At 37.7% G+C, this 21320-nt stretch overlaps 1 protein-coding gene across 6 annotated transcripts in view; it reads right to left on the bottom strand.

Moving 5' to 3' along the window:
• The window catches only part of rptor (regulatory associated protein of MTOR, complex 1), a 156605-nt gene that overhangs the window by 95487 nt on the left and 39798 nt on the right, over window positions 1-21320 (bottom strand). For all 6 annotated transcript variants that reach the window (XM_081607400.1, XM_081607406.1, XM_081607408.1 and 3 more), the window contains exons 5-7: window positions 15095-15253; window positions 12795-12941; window positions 3931-4106 (exon numbers count right to left, since the gene is read on the bottom strand). In XM_081607400.1, coding sequence (XP_081463526.1) covers window positions 3931-4106; window positions 12795-12941; window positions 15095-15253 — 482 coding nt within the window. The remainder of the gene's footprint in view (window positions 1-3930; window positions 4107-12794; window positions 12942-15094; window positions 15254-21320) is intronic.

The raw sequence follows: 21320 nt of genomic DNA, 5'->3' as shown, positions 1-21320 counted from the left end.
GAACACAAAATAATATTGTTTATACTGCAGAATAAATGTATTTACAATCCCCCAGAAATGTGTATTTTTTAAAGGATTACAGTTTTAGCATGGGAAGGCTGTTTACTACAAATAATTCATGTGATATGCAGCACGAGTCTTTATGAAAATTACTTATGATAAAAAATGCATCCATAATTTCACTGAGAAACATTCTGGCTCCAAGGAGAATGATGTATCTTGTGTTCCTTCAAGGGCTGCCTCCTAATGACGCATTTCCCTCCTAGTCTCCATTAATTTAACCACAAATTGTTTGAATCATTTTTTTAATCATTAAAAATGCAGCTTTATTACATTTTACTTCACTGTTATACGACACATTTTAGCAAGTGAGAGCCAATGAGAGCAATGATTTGAATATATAGCTTAAAGAAGAATTAACTATTTATGTATTTAAAAAATACATTGCATAGGACTCTACTAGAAACAAAGAAAATTGGCTTTACAAAGAGTGCAACTCTAAAGAAATAAAGAACCCATTAATCCACTTGACGCAAAATGCAAGAAGCGGAGACTAATATTTCCAAGCAACTTACAAATATTTTCAATTATGGTTTAATTGTATGTATTGTTTAATAGTTTGTCTGGTTTAAATTACATTCATCTTGGTTTGAACAACATCTACACATCTACAATGAAATTAAATTAAACTGAGACGAACGCAGGCACAGCATTAATCAGTCAACCATTTCTCTAAACATTTAAATAAATTATTATTCTACACAAAGAATGATTGCATTCAAAAGCCTATAAGAAACTACAACACTTCATCTTTTCTCTGGGTCATGTCTGTCTGCTTTTCATGCTTGTTGCTGCTGTTTCCTAGGAAACCTTACAGCGTATCCAAATCTCCAATTTATCATCTAAATATTTCAGTGAGGATGAAGTAAATACTTTAGACAGATCCACACTTTAAAAACATTGAAAATCTCTCATAAACTGGCTCAGTGTCTTGTCAAAAAGTTCAGGAAAAAGGAAATTCTAGGGGTGAACTGATCAATCGGCCCAGATTTCCTTAATTTTAGGAAGTCTGTGACCGGTTGATACTTAAATGTGAAGCCGATCTTATCTACCTCTGCAAAGGTCTAAAAATCGGCCACTGTGCTCTGTTGATCTGCTATGAAAGAAGGATGACTGATAGACCCAGCCATCAGGTCATGTCTACACGTTCACACTGTGGGCAATTCAGCAACTTTCTTGCTATATTTAGCACCGTTTCAGACAATGATGTCAGTATCGGCCTAAATCGGAATCGATAGGTCAGTTTTTTTTTTTTAAGTTCAGCGATCAGCCAGAAAACGGAAATGAGTGCACCAACAGAAAAATCATAAAATTGACAGAATAAGTCAGCAGAGGAGAAAGGGAGGGAAAAAAAAAAAAAAAAAACACAAATTCTTGAGAAAATAGTGATTCTTTTTTTGGCAAAATATACAGGTTGAAGTCATGAAGAAACCATCCAATGCTTTAAATAACTGTTTCTAAGGTTTCAAATTGGTAAGTTTTGTGTTTGATTTCAGCTTGTTTACATAGTAAATCTGAGCCATTTTGGGTGAAGTGGAGCTTCACAGCTGATTAACATACTGGGCTTTATTGGCTGTTCAGACACTTTTGTTTTCGTTTTTTGGCTAATAAGTTGCAAATCTGAAGTAAATTCATGTCTCATTAACATCCCCATCGCTCACTTTTCATTAACCATATTTTTTAAATACAAGTCTTAAAAAAGTGTTGATGTTTAATATTATATTATATTAACATTAATATTTGAGAGATGGCTATGGCTAGCATAATTGTAGCAGCTCTAATTTCTCGTATATAAAAAAATCTAGAATAAATCTGAGTACATCAATCATCAGTAAGTACATATTTAGAAGTTTCGAAGACTTATAAGACTAATTTAGAGTAAATTAACTTATTTTATACTTATAGGCTAAACTAAGCTTAAGGAGGAAGTTTCACATGCATTGAATATATAGATAACTATTAACACTTCACTTTCTGCTTGAAAAGAAACACAAACCTGACCTCGACAGGGTCTTTGATAGACGGGACCAGGCCCAGATTTGCCACAAGCACCGTAATATTAATCTTTTTAAGGATTAATTCAGCCAGTAAACACCCAACAGCCTCTCAGCAACCTGTTTCATGAAAGGGAATGCTGGCAACTGATCAATATTAATGGCACAGAAGTGAGACCTCATTATGCTGAAGGTCATGGCAGGAGGTGGATTTAGAGCAGAGGAAGATGAACAAAACTCTTGAACATTTGTGGCAGAGCAGAAACATTTGTCTAGCTGTATGACACCCCCTGAAGGCAACATGTCATTCCCACTTACATGCTTTACAAAAAGTTTGAAATTTAAAGTGAAAATTTGTTAAATAGTCCCTGCGACTTTCAGTGTCTACAAAGTAAAATCAGTCATTAAAATGCAAAAAAAAAAAAAAGGTCCGGGGAAATACTGATTTATGGCACCAAAGGGACTTTGAATGCAGCAGATAGAGACTGTATCTGGGCAGGCAGTGAGGTGCATTAATGATGAGCTGATCACCTGCTTTTTACAGTGTTCATGAGAGTGGAAATCTCTTAAACCCAGTGAGTAATGACTGAGTCCAGGCACATGGGGAACGCTTCAGCTTACTCCTATTCTCATCGCTCAAGTCATATAAAACACGACGCTCCGTCAGGAGACAACAAAAAGTCAAATGATAATATTAATCGGAACAATTATTTGTTTGAGCGTGGCTGTGCACTTCTTCACATCGTCTTCTCTTCATCAGTTTTGGCTGGATGTGCTTTGATCGGGTGTTCTTCAGTTTTTGACGGAGATGAGGTTAACCTCAGCTGATGTGTGCAACACATCACACAGCATGTTATGGGGGAGACCTGCTAATGCTAAAACACCAAGCTTTTCCACGCTGCATAGGAACCCTGTACTCGGATTGATAGAAAGAAGGGGGCACAAAAACACCAGAGTATTGCAATGAATTTACCCAGGCTGGCATCAGCTGATGAAAGACTTTCAAAATCCATGAAAGTAACTCACTACGTCTGGCAGATATTACAATGCTGTTAAAATGTGCTCATAAATGCAGCAAAATGAGATGACGCCATATAATTGCTTGTGAAAACATGATATAGATGCTTTTACGGAACATTTGTACAGCAAGCTGTTAGGTTTGTATAACAACTGTGAGTCAACATCAAGTAAAAAAAAAAGGATGATTTTAAACATAAATAATTTATTCTTTACTACTGTATTCAAAGCCTGGGTTTGCGTGCTGCTATTAGCTGATGTAAACCACACATTCACAGCTGATGTGTGTGTGATGCAACCTGTGCTCTCCGGAGCTTCAGCTCAAACTTCCATCATTACAGTCTTTTGAATGATGCATCGTAGTGCATTTACATCAGGCCACTGTATCAGCCAAGCCTGAATATCTTCCACCTATTCCATTTTCTTTTTTTTGCTGAAGCTTTCTCTGTGGGAATGATCACCCCTGCATCACTGCAGATGGTGTCGGTCTACATTTTTCATCACAGCTGAATATTCCTCATCAGCTGAATACTGAGCAGCAGCAGCAGCTCGAAGGAATAGCTGCTCTGTGCACAGCATGCATGACAGCGAGCCGAGGCAGTGATTGGCAAATATAAAAATAAAACCGAATAAATAAAACATCTCAGGCACGGTCAAAGTGGAAAAAAAAGTTTGCCGTTTTGCACAATTCTCGGGAACACAACGCGTCTCGTTAACAGTTAAAGTAAATAAAAATAATACGCAAGAATTAAAATAAAGAGTGACCGGAGGATCGTTAAACCCTTTTTAAACAAAACAACTCATCATTCTGAGAGAAAGATCTGCCTGACAGAAGAGACAGAAAAGTGTGAGTCATTACCATCGAAGTGCGATTTTGATGGGTGTGGTGAGGCAGGAGGTGAACAGGTCAGCAGGGAGGTCCGGGTTCATGGGCAGCAGCTCGTTTGCCTCGCACGCAGCCAGTTGGATGCAGTTCTTCATGGAGGGCGGAAGCGGCATCTGTGCGAGTGGGTGGCTGGGATTGATGGCCGCAACCTGAACAGACATACAACAGGTCAAAAGCTGTTTGGAGATTTATTTTTGACTAGCAGGAGGGAGTTTGTGTATATCCATCCAGAGCAGGTTTCACATTTGCAAATACATCAGGTAATCGATCTCAACAGGGAGTCTGGCTTTCAGCTCCAAAGCAGCGTTTTATTGAAGCTCCTCCACCACCTGACCAGCTCTCTCAGGAAATAAACAACAGAGAGGGAAAGAAGCTGCTATACTGACACCGATTTATTGAAAATGAATCTTGGTCTCATCTGTCAGAGTGAGCATTGCTTTCAATATTACACTTTGATTCTCTGATGTTGGTTGTGATGGAGGGTGAGAGAGACGTAGCGCATTAGTGTAAAATCACTGACTGAAAATGACAAAACATGTTTTAGGCCGAAAACAAAAAACGAATGAGTGCAGATATAGTCCACACAAAGGTACACCGATAAATCGGCCCTGTGATTACATGAAGAAACAATGTTATCTACATCCAGAAAGATATGAAAATCAGCCACTGCCCTTTCATGCTTTGCTGTGAGGGAGGACTAACAGACAGACCTGCCCACCAGGTTATAAATACACATACGTGGTTAACAATACTCATACAGTTAGCTAGAAGAAGAAGAAATAAGTAGTTCTTATCACTTTTATCATTATCATAACGGTAGTACAAAATATAGTGATAAAAATGTAAGTAACCCCATGGATACAACTTCTAAACAACGTCAAAAGGAATTCTGAAGTGTGAAAATTAAAACATTTCTGCAATATGTTTTCTTCTTTCCACACTTGTCCATGGAGCCTGGAAAGTACAGACCTTTCCATAAGTTATCAAACTGCCCAGAAAGCCTGGGTGTATCAATCTGTAAACTCATGATAAGTTGTTTGCAGACACGATTAGCTGGAAAAACATATAAAAGTTACAAAGTGAGAGCTGAATTACTGAAACTTAGGGAAAAAAATCGAATCTCTGAAGCAAACAAGACAGTTCAGTGTTGAGCCCAAATGTGCAACAGGTGATGCCTTTAGCACAGAGTCACCACCTACATTAGTCTGCTCTGGTGTCTTTCTTGCAAGCCGTTTGCTCTCGTGAGACTCGCCATCAACTTGCTGCTGATCAAATCATAAAAACAACAGTTCTCATGATCCCCTTTAACTTCAGTCGGAGCAGAAATGTATCAATAAGCAAAACCCATTCTAACAAAGACTTGCAACATTGATTATTCAACACAGTCCCTGCAGACTGAAGAGTTGGTTTTAATGTTTCCAAGCTGCGTTACAGTGACGATGCATTTAGACTGAAAAACAAGAGGATGGCAAAACAAAAAGCATCTCATTAAAGCCAAAAACATTTGCTGTCTTAGGAGCATTTGTTAAGCGATAAAAGTTGTTTCCTTTTTTTTTCCCACTGCTGCACAAAAGGCGAGCTGAATATCCTGTTGCATAAATTACATAGCACCGTTTTCCACCAGGCAAAAAACTTGGCAAAAGATTCCTGTGAGAGAAAAAAGAAAAGTGTTTAGGAAAACAGGTGAAGTTTTCTCTGCCCCTCAACAGGCGGTCTGTGAATGGAAAACAATCGTCCTGTTTATTCTGGGAGCCAACTTATGGAGCTATTTCTACATCCCGAATCGGGGAAGTCAATGCTTGCAAATGTGAGATTTGGAGGAGGCCTGCCCATAATGTAAAACTTTAATTGTATTTGGAGCTCTTGACTATTTACAGGCTCATTTAACTGAAGGACTCCTGCTAAGTTTGATGATGGGACTTCTACATAGTTTGTTTGTAGAGCTGACTAGACTTAAATGAGCGCTGGATCTTAACCAGAGGCAGAAAGCCAAACCCTCTGTTATCATCCCGACTGTGATGGCATGCTTTTTTTTTTTTTCCATTGTGAATCCTTATTCTGGTGAGAAATCAGTCAGAGATGCTATTCTTCCTACCAAAAAAAAATAATGAACTGCTTGGGGATGAAAAAGCAATTTTGATATGAAAATGAAACAACTTATGACTACAATTAGAGGCATTGGACAATTAAACACAAATGATGGTTGATTAAGTGGACAGCAATTAATAATGCAATTAATTAAAATTAACTACATCATTATTAGAATCCTTACTATTAACCAACAGAAATAAAAATGTCATATGTTGTGAGTTTAGAGATTGTATTCTGTATATCTCAAGCAGCCTGTTCTTTTCTAATCTCTAATTTCAACCACTCTACTGCCACAGATATTTTCAATGTAAACTTATGAAATTGTTGTGTATAAAATTCTCAGCAGATCAGTTTCTAAAATACACATAAAAAATAAAAATAAAAATAAAAAAAAAATCACAAAAACCGCCTCTATTTTGAAACCTGGTTTAAATTTCAGTCATCTGAGTTTACATCCCCAAATGCTTTAGGCTGCTCTCGTGTGTAATATAACATCTCAAATTAGAAAATCGGTTGATAAAGAGAGATTTAAGAGCATCTCTTTAAATTGAAGAACAAAATATTGGAAACAGAGATGCAAAGTGCTAAAACTCCTCTGTTTCTGCAAACACTTTAGGGAAATCAGGGAGCCAAGGAGGAAAAGCTTGGGTAATCAATTGGAAAAAGTGACAGAGTAAAGTGTTTTTGTCAATTTGTGTAAGAAAAAAAACAGGATCTATTTATCCACTAATAAATCTTAAAAGTGTATGTGACAGCAAGCTTATATATACATATAGATTTTAATAATGAAAACAGAATGGTTTCATCAATCGTGGTCTTGTCAATAAAAGACTAAAGTGCGTTCATCATCTCCAAGTTAACAGTCATTAAAATGAAAGAAGCTTGAATATCAGAGTTGATGCTGAAATTATACCATCCACACAAAATGAACTACATTCCGACTAAAAAGACTCCTCATTTCCTGCTGAAGACACCATCCACACTCTAGTCTGCTTATTTATATACAGGATTATAAATGACTCCACAGTGCATCAACTAATACCTGCATTTAAATGTAACGTCACAATTTTCCTTCCACACTGCCACACACCCATCTTCACTTGAACATATTCACTTGCAAATCAGTCAAACCTACAAAAATCTGTGTCCTTCTGACCACAAACAACCATAATTTCAAAGTGGCTGAAGGCTGTTTCAGCCCTCAGTTTTCAGCGTTGCTCCTGAGCCATATGAACAGGTTAAAACAGACTCATTGGATAAGGGGATGCATGCAAAACACCTATGAAGAGTGGTACTGAAGTAAGCTCCATGCAGCTACACTTGCTACTTGCTGTGAAACAGTCAAAGCTGGATGCATTATAGCTTAAAAATTCCAACTTTCACCTCATGCAGTGAAACCACTGGAGATTTGCTCTGGAGAGAGCAAGCAGTGTGATTTGTGATGCACAACCAATAGCAACAGACTCTTGGTGAAATACGACAACAACAACATAAAAAATAGGAGGTTTTGTCACAGATACCAAAAAACGTAAGAGGAAACTATTTCATTTTGCTCGTTCAACTGCAGCTTCCAGTAAAGCTTATTAAACTTTAAAGATATCCTTGTAATGGAGCTGCATAGATTTATATAGGAACACTTTATTGCTGTATATGCTTCTCTCTACAAGTCCAATAACTCATTAATAGGCTCTGTAATAGAGGGCCAAAAAAGGAGGGTGAAGCTCAGATCTCATTACATTATGTGTTTAACACATAGCTCTAACAGTGGCTCTGCACACATGAATAAATAATGATATTAAAAAGAAAAATGGTCTCAACTAATAGAGCGGTGGCAAGGTGTGCCACTGTCTTCCTTCTTGTTGAATCAAACACATTTCTCTCTCCCCTTTGAAGCACTTTGCGGGCGCGTACGATTGGTGCCGCTCAGATGGATTTCCGCCAATCTTGTTACGACATAATTCCTCCTTCAGCTAATTAGGAGATCCTGCTTGCGGAGAAATAAATCACAAAGTAGTGCGTGCGTCTAATGCCTCTCGGTGCGTTAGCCTAAGAACATCATCTGGTGAAAGAAAGCGTGTCACTGCCAGCCATGATAATCCTGACGGTAAACACAACAGCACCGCCGGCACAAGCTGATTAATGCCAAGCATCCACTGTAATTATCACATTAGCATATTGTAATCTGGGAAATTACCATGAAAATCATAATGACAGCCTTCTTTTCTTTTTTTTTTTCTTTTTTGCTTTCACTTGGGACAATACGGCAGGATATAACTGCTGAAGACTCCTTTTTTTTTTTTTTTCCATAAATGCAACGTTAAATTACAAAACTAATTCTTCACAGGAAGAGGATTTCAGATGTTCTCAGCAGAAGAGAGCTGCCATGTGAAACGCTAATTGAGAATTACAGTTTAAGAGCTATGCATGCATTATTTATTGCAATATTACATGGGGGGGGGGAGGGAAGACGGCTTAATGTTAGCGTACTGGAAACAGCAAAACCACAACACACACAAACATGAGTACACCCAGAGAGCAGGAGATGTAAGAGCTGCAGTGATTCCTTATCAACATCACACACATTTTACTCCCTGCTAATGCAACAAGCATGTTCGCTGAGTGCTCACAGGAAGTGATGAGATTTTTAAAAGGAAGCAGGTGGCCCTATGGTTGTGCACTCAGTACACATCTCTTACACTTACACACACACACACGCACGCACTGCATTGTCCACATGAGGTTCATAATACAGAAATGGGAGGAGGTGATAAAACACACCCCTCCCTCTGTCATGCCTCCCTAATCTCACCCAGCACTTGATCTGCATCACAGCGTTTTCGAGTAAAACGGTCCCTGGTGAAGTCAAGCTTGTCGTTCTGGGTGAGAGCTGAGAGGCTGTCCGTTCCTCAGTGCTGTGTGGTTGGATGACTCTGCTTGGGACCAGTGATGTGCAGAATGAATGTGCTGCAACACAGAGACTATCTGTGCATGTTAAGGAGGACGATCCCCCTTTTCAGCAACGCACTTCTTGAACTTTTTATAAACTGTGACAAAAGAGCTGCAAGCTTCAATCCGTTTTTGTCCATTTCTGTACAACAGATCAGGGAAAAAAGAAGAATTTCGATCAAAGTGATGGGGGAATTGTATGTTTCTTTTTAAGCAAACAAACAAGCTAACAAAAAACAGAGGTGCATTTATAACTGACTGCTAATCAATACTGTGCTGAACCACCGTTTGATCACAGCTTCATCCTTTAAGCATTAAGCAACGAAAGACTGGAATTATCTCACACTCTCCTTCACATACAAGGACTTTAGGAGTGATTGAGATTATGAATTTTCCAGCTTTGACAGAGATTCTCAGTTCAGCCTGGACTTTAACTGGGCCATTCATCTAAATAATTTTGTTGTAGATCTGGTTGGACATTTTTGAATGTCATCCAGAGGGAGGGTGAACCTTTTCCACAGTCTCCAGGATTTTTGCAGCATGTATGACATATTTTCTTCCAGAATTGTTCTCCATTTGTCTTTTCTGCATTCCTATCATCTCTGACCAGCTTCCCTGTTCCTGCTGAAGAAAAGCATGCCAGTAGCATGATGCTGCCACCACCACGATTCACTGTGGAGAGGTATTTAGACTGATGTGTGGTGTTAATCTTCCACTAGACATTACACTGTGTGACAAACTGCAAATCAATTTATTTATTTATTTAGGCTTTTTTTTAGATAATGGTTTTCTTTTTCTTTCACAGATGAACAGTGCTTCTATAAATTCTCCCCAAATTAACCCCTGACCTGTCTGCTATGGTTTTTGACCTATGTGACGCTGTGGCCTTCACAGACCAGCAGTAACTTACAAATAAATTACTCACAGATGGATTCTTCCGTACCTTAGTAACTTCTGACAGCTTACACTGGATTTCATTTTCTGTATCAAAGTAAGTATTCAGAAGAGGCATGGATACTTTCATAAGGCTCTGCTGATCCTCTCCTGAAAGATTGGGAACCATTTGGAAGTCACCACCTTTATGCTAATCTTCCATTACATCACCCTATTACATACTTCCTGTTAAAGAGAGTGGGTAGTGCAGGTACCAAAGAGGAAAAGTGATATTGCGTATGGATATTATGCAACTTCCCATGCATCCAACTAAATTATTTCTTGAGCTTACTTCCTGCATAAATCTAACGGCTGAACCTGAAAGCTTTGGGACTGAAAACTTATTATGCAACAACGCAGGAAATCTCCTTAAGGTATAGTGTTAACTGTTATAGAAAATGTAAATAGAAGTATAAAAATGATCAATCAAACATTTGCTGCCTTGTCCCATCCCAGGTTTTATGGAATCAATTTGACAAAAACAGCACTACAGTGTAAAGAGGAGCGCTCTCATAAATAAACTTTCAATAGCAGTCAGAGTTTTATTTTCCTACTTGCTATTGGAAAAGGCACCCAGTCTTTTCTGTGTAGGTACAAAGCCTATTTAAACCCCCTTTAGGCTTTTTTTTTACGTTTAAGTAGTAACATTTGTAACACACAACTAAGCCACAATTGAACAATAAACGTACATATTGATGTAATTAAACAAGAAGTCCTCATATTGTGAAAAGCAGAAACATTAAGGAACAGATTGACAATAAGGTTTGCTAAGCTCTAAAATCTGATGTGTGAACACAAATCAAGATGGCAGTGAAAGAGAAAATCTTTTACTTTGTGACCCAGAGGATCCACTGTTGTAAATGCTTTTACTGTTGTGTTTTGACGTTTCCCTGCTGCCACACACCCAACCTGATCAATGTGTGATTAACAAGCTTCTTGGTGACTTGTTTACGTAATGTAGTAATTTAAATCATGTGTACTGGAGCAGAGACTCATCTGAAGAAGGAGGAAGAGTCGGCTCAGAGGACCAGGATTGAAACCTACTGATCTACAGACGTTGTGTAGAGAAGAATGATCAAAATCTTCATTTCTGTATGCAAGAGGACATGGAGGAAAAAATTAAAAGCACGTACACATAAAGAAAGAACGTCGACATTTGTCCTCCCTCCCAGGGCTACAACATCACTATGTACCTGCAGATGTTTTTTTGGGAGTTTCCTCAGTTTGTGTTTGACACGTTTTACTCCAAAGAAAACACCTTTTGAGGGAATCAAAGTGCTAATTTAGTGGAGGAAAAGGATTTTAAAGCATGTTTACCCACAATCCTTCTATGACCTCATGAAACGCTCAGAACACAGCAGGTTAATCTGAGGGCAAACACAGGCATTACAGCGACTCAGCAGTTTATCTGCTGCTTTCACCTTTACTTTTTAAAAGGGAGTGCAGCATTCACCGTGGCTCCTCTTTGCCAACTTCCAGCTCCACACTGTACATCCTCCTATTTCCTCACTGTCGTTTTTTTTTTTTTTTTTTTTTTTTTCCCCCTTAATCTACAGTTTGGCAAAAACTTCTTTATGAATAATTAAAATAAATGACAGCGCCATCTCATCAGGCATTCACATTGCTAGTTTCAGCCAGAGGAGAAAAGATGAGACAACATAATAAAAAAGGTGAAGTGTTGAAAAGACTGAAGCAGTGATGGATTGCTTGAAGAGTTCCTACATATTCGTCATGTAAAAAATTCATACTTTTTGAGACTGAAATTTCCCAGGAGTCAGGCGTTCTGGATGGATGGATGGAGATAGAGCAGGATAACAATGGAGAAATGAGGCTAGGAAAGAAGGAAGCACACCAGGAAGAAAGGAAGGATGATACACTTATGAAAGGGCAGGAGGAAGGAGAAGAAAGACAGATGGAAGAGAAGTAGGACAGAAGGATAGGAGAAATAAGGAAGAAAAACAACAAAAGGAAGTATGAAATTAGTGAAATTAGGAGGAAGAGAGGATGAAAATAAATAAGAAAGATTAAATAAAAGGAAGAATCAAGATAATTAATGACATGAGAAAAGGAACAAGCAAAAGGACACAATGAAAGAAGGACAAAAAGTAAAGAAGGAAGGCAGGACAAATAAAAAAGGAAGGAAAGCATAAAATACACAAGGATGAAAGACGAAGGACAGAAGGGAGGAAGAAAAAATGAAATATATTTTGAAATGATATAAAGAAGGATAAACGGTAAGACAGAAGAAAAACGAAAAGTAATGAGGAGAAGAGTAAATTCACAAGGAAGAAAAGAAGCATTACAGGACATGTGAGGTAAAGGAAGGTCACGTAGGAAGAAAAAAAAACATGAGGACATGAGGAAGGATAGAAGGGGGGGAAAAAGGACATGATAGAGGAAGATAGGACAGAGGAAAAGAAGAAGAAAGAAATTAAGGACAGAAAGACGGGGAGAGAAAAATGAGACAAGATTGAAATAACATTTAGTCTATGAGAAAGAAAGCAACATCTGATAATATAAACATATTTTATTCAAATCTGGAAAACTGAAGTTAAAATCCAGACATTCCCACATTGTGTGGAAAGTTCGCATTAATGGATAAAGGGAACAAACCATTTAGGTTAGACTTCCTTAACTTCTGTACAGGTCCTGTGTGCTGAGTAGCAACGCTCCCTGTTTCTGTCTAATAACTCCTAAATACCAACACTTCATCTCGTTCTATCAGACTGCTCGCTAACTCTGTGTTTGAAAGACTCATCTCATATTTTAGAACGTCGGCTTCTCCTGTTAAATCCCAGCTTGTATTTCATTGCTCCTGTGCAGCAACATGTCGTAAACCATGAGTGGTTTTGCTGAAGCTCCCTCACCTCCAGCTCCTGTTCTCTCTGCAGGGCGAACTGCTTAAACGACTTGACGATAATTCCCGCATTGGAGCAGTCGTAAACGAAAATGGACGGGCTCCCCATCCACGTCTGCAGGTCGTAGATGGACAGCGGGATGTATTGTGTGTAATTCTGAAAAGCAGAAAGAGAGGAGAGGGGTGTGAGATTTGGTGCATCGTGTTGCTGCTGATAAGTCACTTTTATATATTTCTACAGTGTTCAATTATTCACCAGGCATCTGCTTGATGGAAACCGCTGATTAAAGAAGTGGGGGAAAAGGGTTGAAAGGTGCAAGTGATGCAAACATGCAGAGCGTAGGAAGTTCATTTATTATATCCGAAATTTACACAGGAAAAACACAAAATCTTACCAAGTATTTTTGATTTACGTAGTTTCTAGTGCAAAATATTTCAATGCACTTGAAATAAGAAAAAAAACAACTTACAAGTAACTTTTCAGCAAGATATACGAGCTTGTATTAAATCAATAATTCTTTAATATTGATGAAAATGTGCTAATCCCACTGGCAGATTATTTCACTTGCCAGTTTAATTCGGAATTATTTACTTAAAACAAGCTCCTATATCTTACTGAAAAGCTACTAATAGGTTAGTTTCGTCCAATTTCAAGGGTACTAAGATATTTGCACTAGAAACTAGACCAAAAGCACTCGGTAAGATTTTGTGTTTTCACAGTTTAACTTTATACACCGCCAGGTGATGTTTAGCTGCAACAGGGAGCACTGCAGTGCTTCAGAGGAAAAAGATAAAGATGTAAAATGAACAGATTCATCTCCATAAACTTCAATTCCGGCAAGAAGTTAATTTATTTCAGGCGCTCAATCTGTGGTTCTGCTTGGGTGTTAAGAAATCCCAAGCTTTTTTAAGGGCCCATCTGCATTGTTGCCTCTGGTGCATCTCGTCTTCCCCTAGAAAATATTCCACAGGCACTACGGGTTCAGGTCGTGGAGTTTGATGGCCAATCAAGCTGGTATAACGTGTTTGCTACAGACTTTATCAGGGCCTTTAGCAGTGTGAGCAAGTATGAGGTCTTGCTGGAAGATGAAATCAGCATCTATGTGAAGCTTGATTTTGGATGTGATAAAACATTTGGACGAACACCAGCAGATGCTCCCAGAATCATCCAAAAACTTTCCACTGGATTTCCAGCAACATGAATCTTGTGCCTCTCCACTCTTCCTCCAGATACTGGGACCAAATGAAAAACAAAATGTAATTCTACCTTTAAAGAAAATGATAACTGGTCCTTTTTTGTCCTTAGTCCTGATTAGATATTTCTGATGTTGTCCATTGTTCAGGAGTGGTTGAACCCGTCCTAAATACGTCTGAGTGCAGAGGCTCTTGAAGCTCTGACTTCATCTGGTCTCCACACCTCACAAATCTCCCTCATACTGGATGGGCTCTGCTTGTGCTTCACAATCCTCTCAGCAGCTATCCCTGCTGATTGTGCCCTTTTATATCCACACCTTTTCCTTCCACTCAACTTTCACATAATATGTTTAGAAACAACACTCTGAAAAGTCTGCTTTCTTTTTTTATGATCTTTTATAACTTTACCTCCTTGTGGTGGTTGTCTTATTATTGTATTGTCTACAATGATGCAAAGTCAGAACTGTTAATCAGTCCTGTTTTTGAGCATATCATAGTTTAACTTTAGAGAATTCTATTGCAAATACAGTTAAATGTTCAATTAATCCAAAAAGTAAAAAAATAAAAATAAAAAAAAAACATTTTTAAATGTATTCATTAAGATTTTTCAGGAAAAAACAACTGGTAAGTCAGAGCTATCAAAATCAGAGATTAAAAATTAGAAATAACATTTCTATGATTATACATCTTCAGCTTTTCTCTTTGCTTTTATGGTCAAGGTGATGAGTTTGTTCATTTGTGTTGTCAGGCATAAAGACCATGGAAAGATTGGCAATGTCTTTTGTCAAGAAAAGCCGAGATCATCCCACTTTCCCCATGCTGGAGATTTTAGTTTAATAGTAACAATAAATAAATTACCTTTAAAATTGATTAAACAGGTGACATCAGGACCCAACAGTAGAGTCAGACGGTAATAAAATTAATCTGGTTGTTATTGCGTCCTGCAAACTTTGCTTTAATTCTACTTTTTTCTATCTAATCATAAAAACAAAAACAAAATAGATTATTCCCCCTTCATATACTTATTGTCAAATTACACTTATACTTAATGACTCAATATGTGTAAACTTTAAAGGTAAATCAAAGAATTCTGATGATGTCTTTTGTGTTTTCTACCTTGTTAAAAACCCAGATTTCCCCATTGACGGTGGGCCGTGGAACTCCATGGCCGTTGTAGTGGAAGAGGACTCGCTCCTCTTTGGCGTTGCGTCTCAGTGACGTGCAAAGTTTCTTCACTTCGTCCACTGTGGGGTCCAGACTCTGTTTGTAGCGTGCCTGAAAAGCATAACAACAAAGACATCAGGATAACATACGTCCACCTTAATTTTAATACGGCTATCATCTAATCCATCACACACAAATCAAAGGTCAAATATATAAGAAGCAAAATGGCATATTGCTGCATCTCCTCAAATCGCCAAAACAAGCTTCTGAACATACTAGTAAATAAGTGTCTTTGTCACCGTCTGTATGTTGCCTGCTTGTTTTCTTGACCACCTATTGTGTATTTCATCTCCGACTCCACTGCTCTGAAGCCACAAAGCGTGAAGTTCAGAGCAGCATTCGGCGTGACTAATCCGAGGAGATTTTACAGCCAGAGACAAGAGGAGTGTGTATTGTTTTGGGTTTTTACTAAATCAAGGGCTGGAGTGTGCGAAGCTGAAAGTGACACGGAGGTGTCAGCAGCTAGTTATGCAACAGAAAAGCTCCTCTTCTGACTGCTCTGAATCATTGTGAAGCTCAACGAAGCCCTTTTGTTGCGTAACTAACGTGGCTTTTAGTGAACAGCCTGCCTCCTGTTGACTGGATGTGAATCACAGCAGACATTTTAACGTAGACTCATCTCCTCAGAACCATCCAGCCAATACAGCTCATAAAAGCAGCAAGCTGATCTTGTGGACCAACAGTTTTACTTAGCTATCTAACACAACCATCACTTTGCTCAGAACAATAACTCCCCTCCGTTTACCTGGACAAGACAAAAGAGGTTATTATATGTGTCTTGCGAAGTTATTTTTTCTTGCTCTACTATTGTATCAATAATTTTCTTCAATTATCTTCAGGCAAAAAAAGTAAATGTTTAATTAAATCAATTTCTTTCACACCAAAAAAATATGTAATTATGACAAAAAATAAAACCAGATTTTTTTTTTTTTGCTTTTCGATTCACTTTTATTTAGAATATGTTTCAGGCAGAAAACATTTCTGGGGCTTTGATTTTATTTTTTTTTTTCCCTTTCATCTCTTAGTTTACTATTGTTAAGGTCTGTTGCAAGTTTCTTTCAGATAAAGCCGTTAACTTTCTACTGGAAAAGGCTCACATGAAAAACAAGCAGAACTCATTTATAGATTATGAATTCTGACGATATGGAAAGCTTTGGAGTATAACTTTCTTGAAAAAACTTTTTAAAAAGCATTAAGGTTGCTTGGGTAAAAGTCTACCATCACATAACATCAACTTATTAATATTTGCCCATCCATCCATCCCACCCATTTGTCCAAATAATATTTTGCATTGTGTGTAATGTTCTGCAATGTTCCTCAGTGTTTGTCTGATTGTATGGAAATATATTGATTCTTCTGTAGATGTGGATGTATACTTGGACTCATTAGGCTAAAAAATAAAAGCCCTCTTCATGTTTAGCTTTCCTAAAACTTTTGGTCGTCTAAATATTCAGAGTAAAAACTTGCTGGTGTTTGGACTGGACCAAAATTTAACCTAATTTGAGAAAATGAAAAACATAAAAGGTGATAAAAGTTTACATCGATGTGTAATGCCACTTTTATATAAAAACAGGGATGTGAGCATGTACTATATATCCTTATACATGTATATCTGATAGTTATTCAAATTTGCAGTAAATATTTGCAATTTAACTTAAAAATGTTTACACATAGATAAAGATTTTAAGAATTATAATAAATAGTTGGAGAAAACGCATTTATTTCGTTCTAAAAATGTTCTAACCACATCACACAGCTCTATGCAGTTCTTCTTAGAATGATGATGACATGAAATTAAACAATGAGGAAACTTTGGTACAAGCAGGAAAGAAACCAGGAGCTGATAATATTTTTTTTTTACACCGGTTTCTTGAATACAAATAAATAGCTGTGCAGTGTGGCTAATAAGCACCTAATGACAATTTATTTCAAATATGTAGAACATTTTCTTCTTCAAAACTTTCCCAAACGAGAATCGTCAAACATTTTAACAGTGTCTAATTATTCAAATAATCAACAATTTGATGACTAAATGATTCTGGATATTGTAATCCTACCTATATCTTGTTATTTGTGAATTGCTGAATCAGAACACTCAGTTTGTCGCATTACATAAAATACAGTGGCCAAGCTGAGCAGACCTTTATTGAAGACGCCAACATTCCTGATTCCAGTGCAGAGGATGACGAAACAGAAGAATCGTGGCGGAACTGGCAGGATAATTTAATTTGTGCATTATTGGATAAAAGCGTCTGAATTCCAACAGGCCCAACACTAATCTCTGTGGTATCAAGTGGCATCTGAAGGGCATAATGGTGTTACAGTGAGTGATGGAGACAGGGTATCTGAATTACATGTGAAAAAGGTATGGCAGTATCAATTAAGAGTAAGAAATAAAAAGGTAAATAAGAACTAAATGACAGAAATGAAACTAGTGAAGAAAAAAACCACAGGAGAATCCGACATACAGGAGACAAAACAACTACGACGCCGCACCTGGAAGTTCGCTGGATGTCAGAGAAATCTTTTTATATCGTTTTTTTTCTCTCTCTTTTAGTCCACAAACTATCGAAAGGATAGAATCCATTTATATCCTTTCTTCAAACCCACACAAAAATGCCAGGAGGAGTCACATGGTTACAATCGTTATTGTTTCTTCCTTGTCAGCCATGATTGTTTATTCTGAACTATTGCCTGACCTCAAGAGATTTTGCAAGATCTGAATGTTTGTGGCTAAATATCAAATAGTAGAGGACCAACCTGCTATATCTATGATTAGTTGTTTTTTTTTGTCATGTGCGGGGATCTCTTATGTTTTGAAAATCAGCCGACAACTTAAAAACCTTGCTGTGTGAACTAGGCACTAAGGTCGTCATCCATTGGGATGACCCATTTGTGCTCAAGCTGCAATGTCTGACTTCAGATGATGACTTCAGATGTCACTCCAATATTTCTGTATCATGTACTTTCCTCATAATACCATCTATTATACCATCTACTTTCATCCAAATGTAACAACTGTCATCCTGGGCAAGCACTTCAGTTTTAATTTCATCAGACTGTGACTCCATGGGTGCATTTGCTGACTGTAATTTGGCTTTTTAAGTTGCTTTTGGAGCAATGGCTTCTTCCTCCGCATGTGGCCTTCAGCCCATAGCGGTACAGGACTCATTTCAACGTGGATAATGACTCTCACCAGCTTCAGCCGGTCTTCTTACACAGTCTGTCACTTTTGATAAAAAAAATATGCACATTTGCCACTAAAACAAGTTCATTTGGATGGAAAGTAGATGGAAAGATGGAAAAGTAGAGCTGAAAAAGCAATACACAATATGCCTTGCTCTAAAGAAATGTGGGAAGAGAGAAATAAACTCATTGACACGTTAGAACTAAAATGATTCTGCAAAAGATATCTTATTTTGTGGCCAAGATAATGAAATTGTCATCTGAAAGCTGTGTTGTTCATTAACTCAGGTTAGTTTCTGATATTAAATTTGTTTAACTGAAACAGTTATATGACTTTTTCTTAATAAAATCAGTTTGTGTAGAGAATACTCAGAAATGTACTGTTGAGACACCACAACTTTGCCAAACAAAGAAAAACAATTATACCACGATGCCTTTACCACTAATGATGAAATGAAATGTACACATTTAATTAGCTGATCCATTTTAGTTGATTCAGCACCTGATCCCTCAGAGTGACAAAGACACGAAGACACTTTTGTCCTACCTAGTTGTCACTGTCACCTTTAGCAGTGCACTGTTGACTTTTACCCAGAATAGTTTATCACTGTGTCATTACCGACGTCGTGATGACTGTATCTCTGGTCCTTGACATGCTGTACAGCCCCTACCTTTCCAGGTCTTTGTGTGAGTTTTCCGTTTCTGTCTTGTTTTGTTGTACTTGTGAAAATCAATGTGTGACACAAAGATTAGACTAGGTTTTGGGAGGTTCTTCACCTTGTGTATGGTACAACTAAAGCAGTGGTGGGAAGTAACGAAGTACAAGTACTTCGTTACTGTACTTAAGTACAGTTTTCGTGTATCTGTACTTTACTTAAGTAGATTTAATAATGGGGACTTTCTACTTTTACTCCACTACATTTTACAGTAAGTATCTGTACTTTCTACTTCACTACATTTCTACAAAACTGTCGCGTTACTCGTTACATCCAAGTCGCGTTGCTCTTTTCTTCCGTTAAAATGTGAAGTTCAGGGATTTAAGGTGGCGCCGTAAAATCCGAGCAATAACGTGACTTAGTGTCTGTTGTCACCCATCGGCTCCACCTTTACTCGCACTCGGAGCTCATGTTTGTCTATAATATAATAGCGCTGCATAAATTGATATGGCGACATGTAAAATCAGCAGCGCTTCGCTTTCACAGACGGTGGGGACTTCGTCCAACTTTTAGCGTCACTTGGAAGGAAAGCTTAAAGAAAGGTAAGATCTGTGGACGTGATGCTAGCAAAGCTAGCTGTACAGAGAGACACATGTTGCATCTGATGAAAAAAAGTTGTCACTCATGCGCTGAATTATTGTGTGGAGGTGTTGACTGAGGTGTCGCACATATGGGACAACGCTGTGACCAAAGTCTGCAATATAGTGATATGACATTCAGGAACGATCCGATTCTTCTGGACGGATCTTTACTAAGTCCTAAGGACTGAAGCCTCACTGAGAGCCGTTCTTTGTTCTTGTGTACACTGCGGTAGCTATATATATATATATATATATATATATATATATAGACATTCATTTAATCGCTGAATAAGTAAAAGTTGAACGTATGAACACAGAGCATGCTCATTGCTCATTGATTGATTTCGTCTCCTGTCATGGTGGCAAACATCGCAGTGGGAGGGAGGATGAAAACAGTCACGGTGCTCATTCTGCTTAGTACTTGTTGCGCCGTTGGACAGTGTTCATAGTTGAACGTTATTTACTGTTAATTGCGATGTTTCAGTTGTGGTTTCTGATATATGCAATATGGGCAACCGCCCAGGGCGTTATTTTTCTAGGAATAGCAGGAGACCTCTGCGGATTGTAGCACAGCGATGAAAGCAAAACAGAATGAAGTGAGTTTTAATTGATACTGGTTAAATATATTTCAGCTCTAAGTATTTAATATCTAGGTGTTTTTATGGGAATGTGGATCTTTCAGATCAATCTGAAAACCAATTTTGATAGGTAAACTTAATGTTATTGTGTCATTTAGCGCGGGGCGCTTGTCTTGGTCTCGGGTTCGGTGGTCTTGACTACAACTCTGCTACATGGCTCCTTGGTTGCATGTCCTCCACCCAGCCCGCACCGTCTTTACATCCCCTTTCAGTTAGATTTCTTTCTAAATAAATGTGACTAATGAAGTTCATGCTATGTTAGGACAGGAGACAAAATGTTTCCATCCCTGAAATTATGATTCATAGAATCACATATCTAAGTCTAAACTGTTACAGAGAATAAACACAATAAGAACATGTTTAATCTGTGGTAGTGTTCATTAAAATGGCACATTTCTGATGTATTAAAATTAAATACGATCGGCACACTTAATGATATTAGCGATTAGGTAATGCATTCAGCGAGTACTTTTACTTTTAATACTTAAGTATTTTTAAAAGCCAGGACTTTTTTACTTTTACTTAAGTAAAATGTTAATGTGGTACTTTGACTTTTACTTAAGTACATTTTTGACTGTGTATTTGTACTTTTACTTAAGTAAATTTTTTTGAGTACTTTCTCTACCACTGAACTAAAGTGATTTGCATATAAAATTTTAGTATTAGATTATATTTATTACAAAATATAATCTAATACAAATTTTTTTAGTATAGGTCTTAGTCTTAGCTTTCTGTGGCTGAGGGTGTCACTGGCCTAAAAACTCAAAGTAATAATTTTTCCTCCCTCCATACATGTAGCATTATCATAAAGGAAGTGACATAGTGTTTGTCTATAAATGCGCTGACAGCTTTTCTTGGTGAAAAGATGGATTTGTACACAAACACGTTTTTTGATTTTAATTCCCTGCTGGTATTTCAGTTGAATATCATCCATCCATCCATCCATTTTCTTGCACCCTTTTTCCCTCAGTGGGGTCGGGAAGTTGAATATCATATT

The sequence above is a fragment of the Poecilia reticulata genome, chromosome 1, assembly GCF_904066995.2.
Source record: "Poecilia reticulata chromosome 1, P_reticulata-male-v2, whole genome shotgun sequence".
Classification (NCBI taxonomy): Eukaryota; Metazoa; Chordata; class Actinopteri; order Cyprinodontiformes; family Poeciliidae; genus Poecilia; species Poecilia reticulata.
Note: the sequence above shows the minus strand (reverse complement) of the source record. Positions and strands in the feature narration are given on the sequence as shown.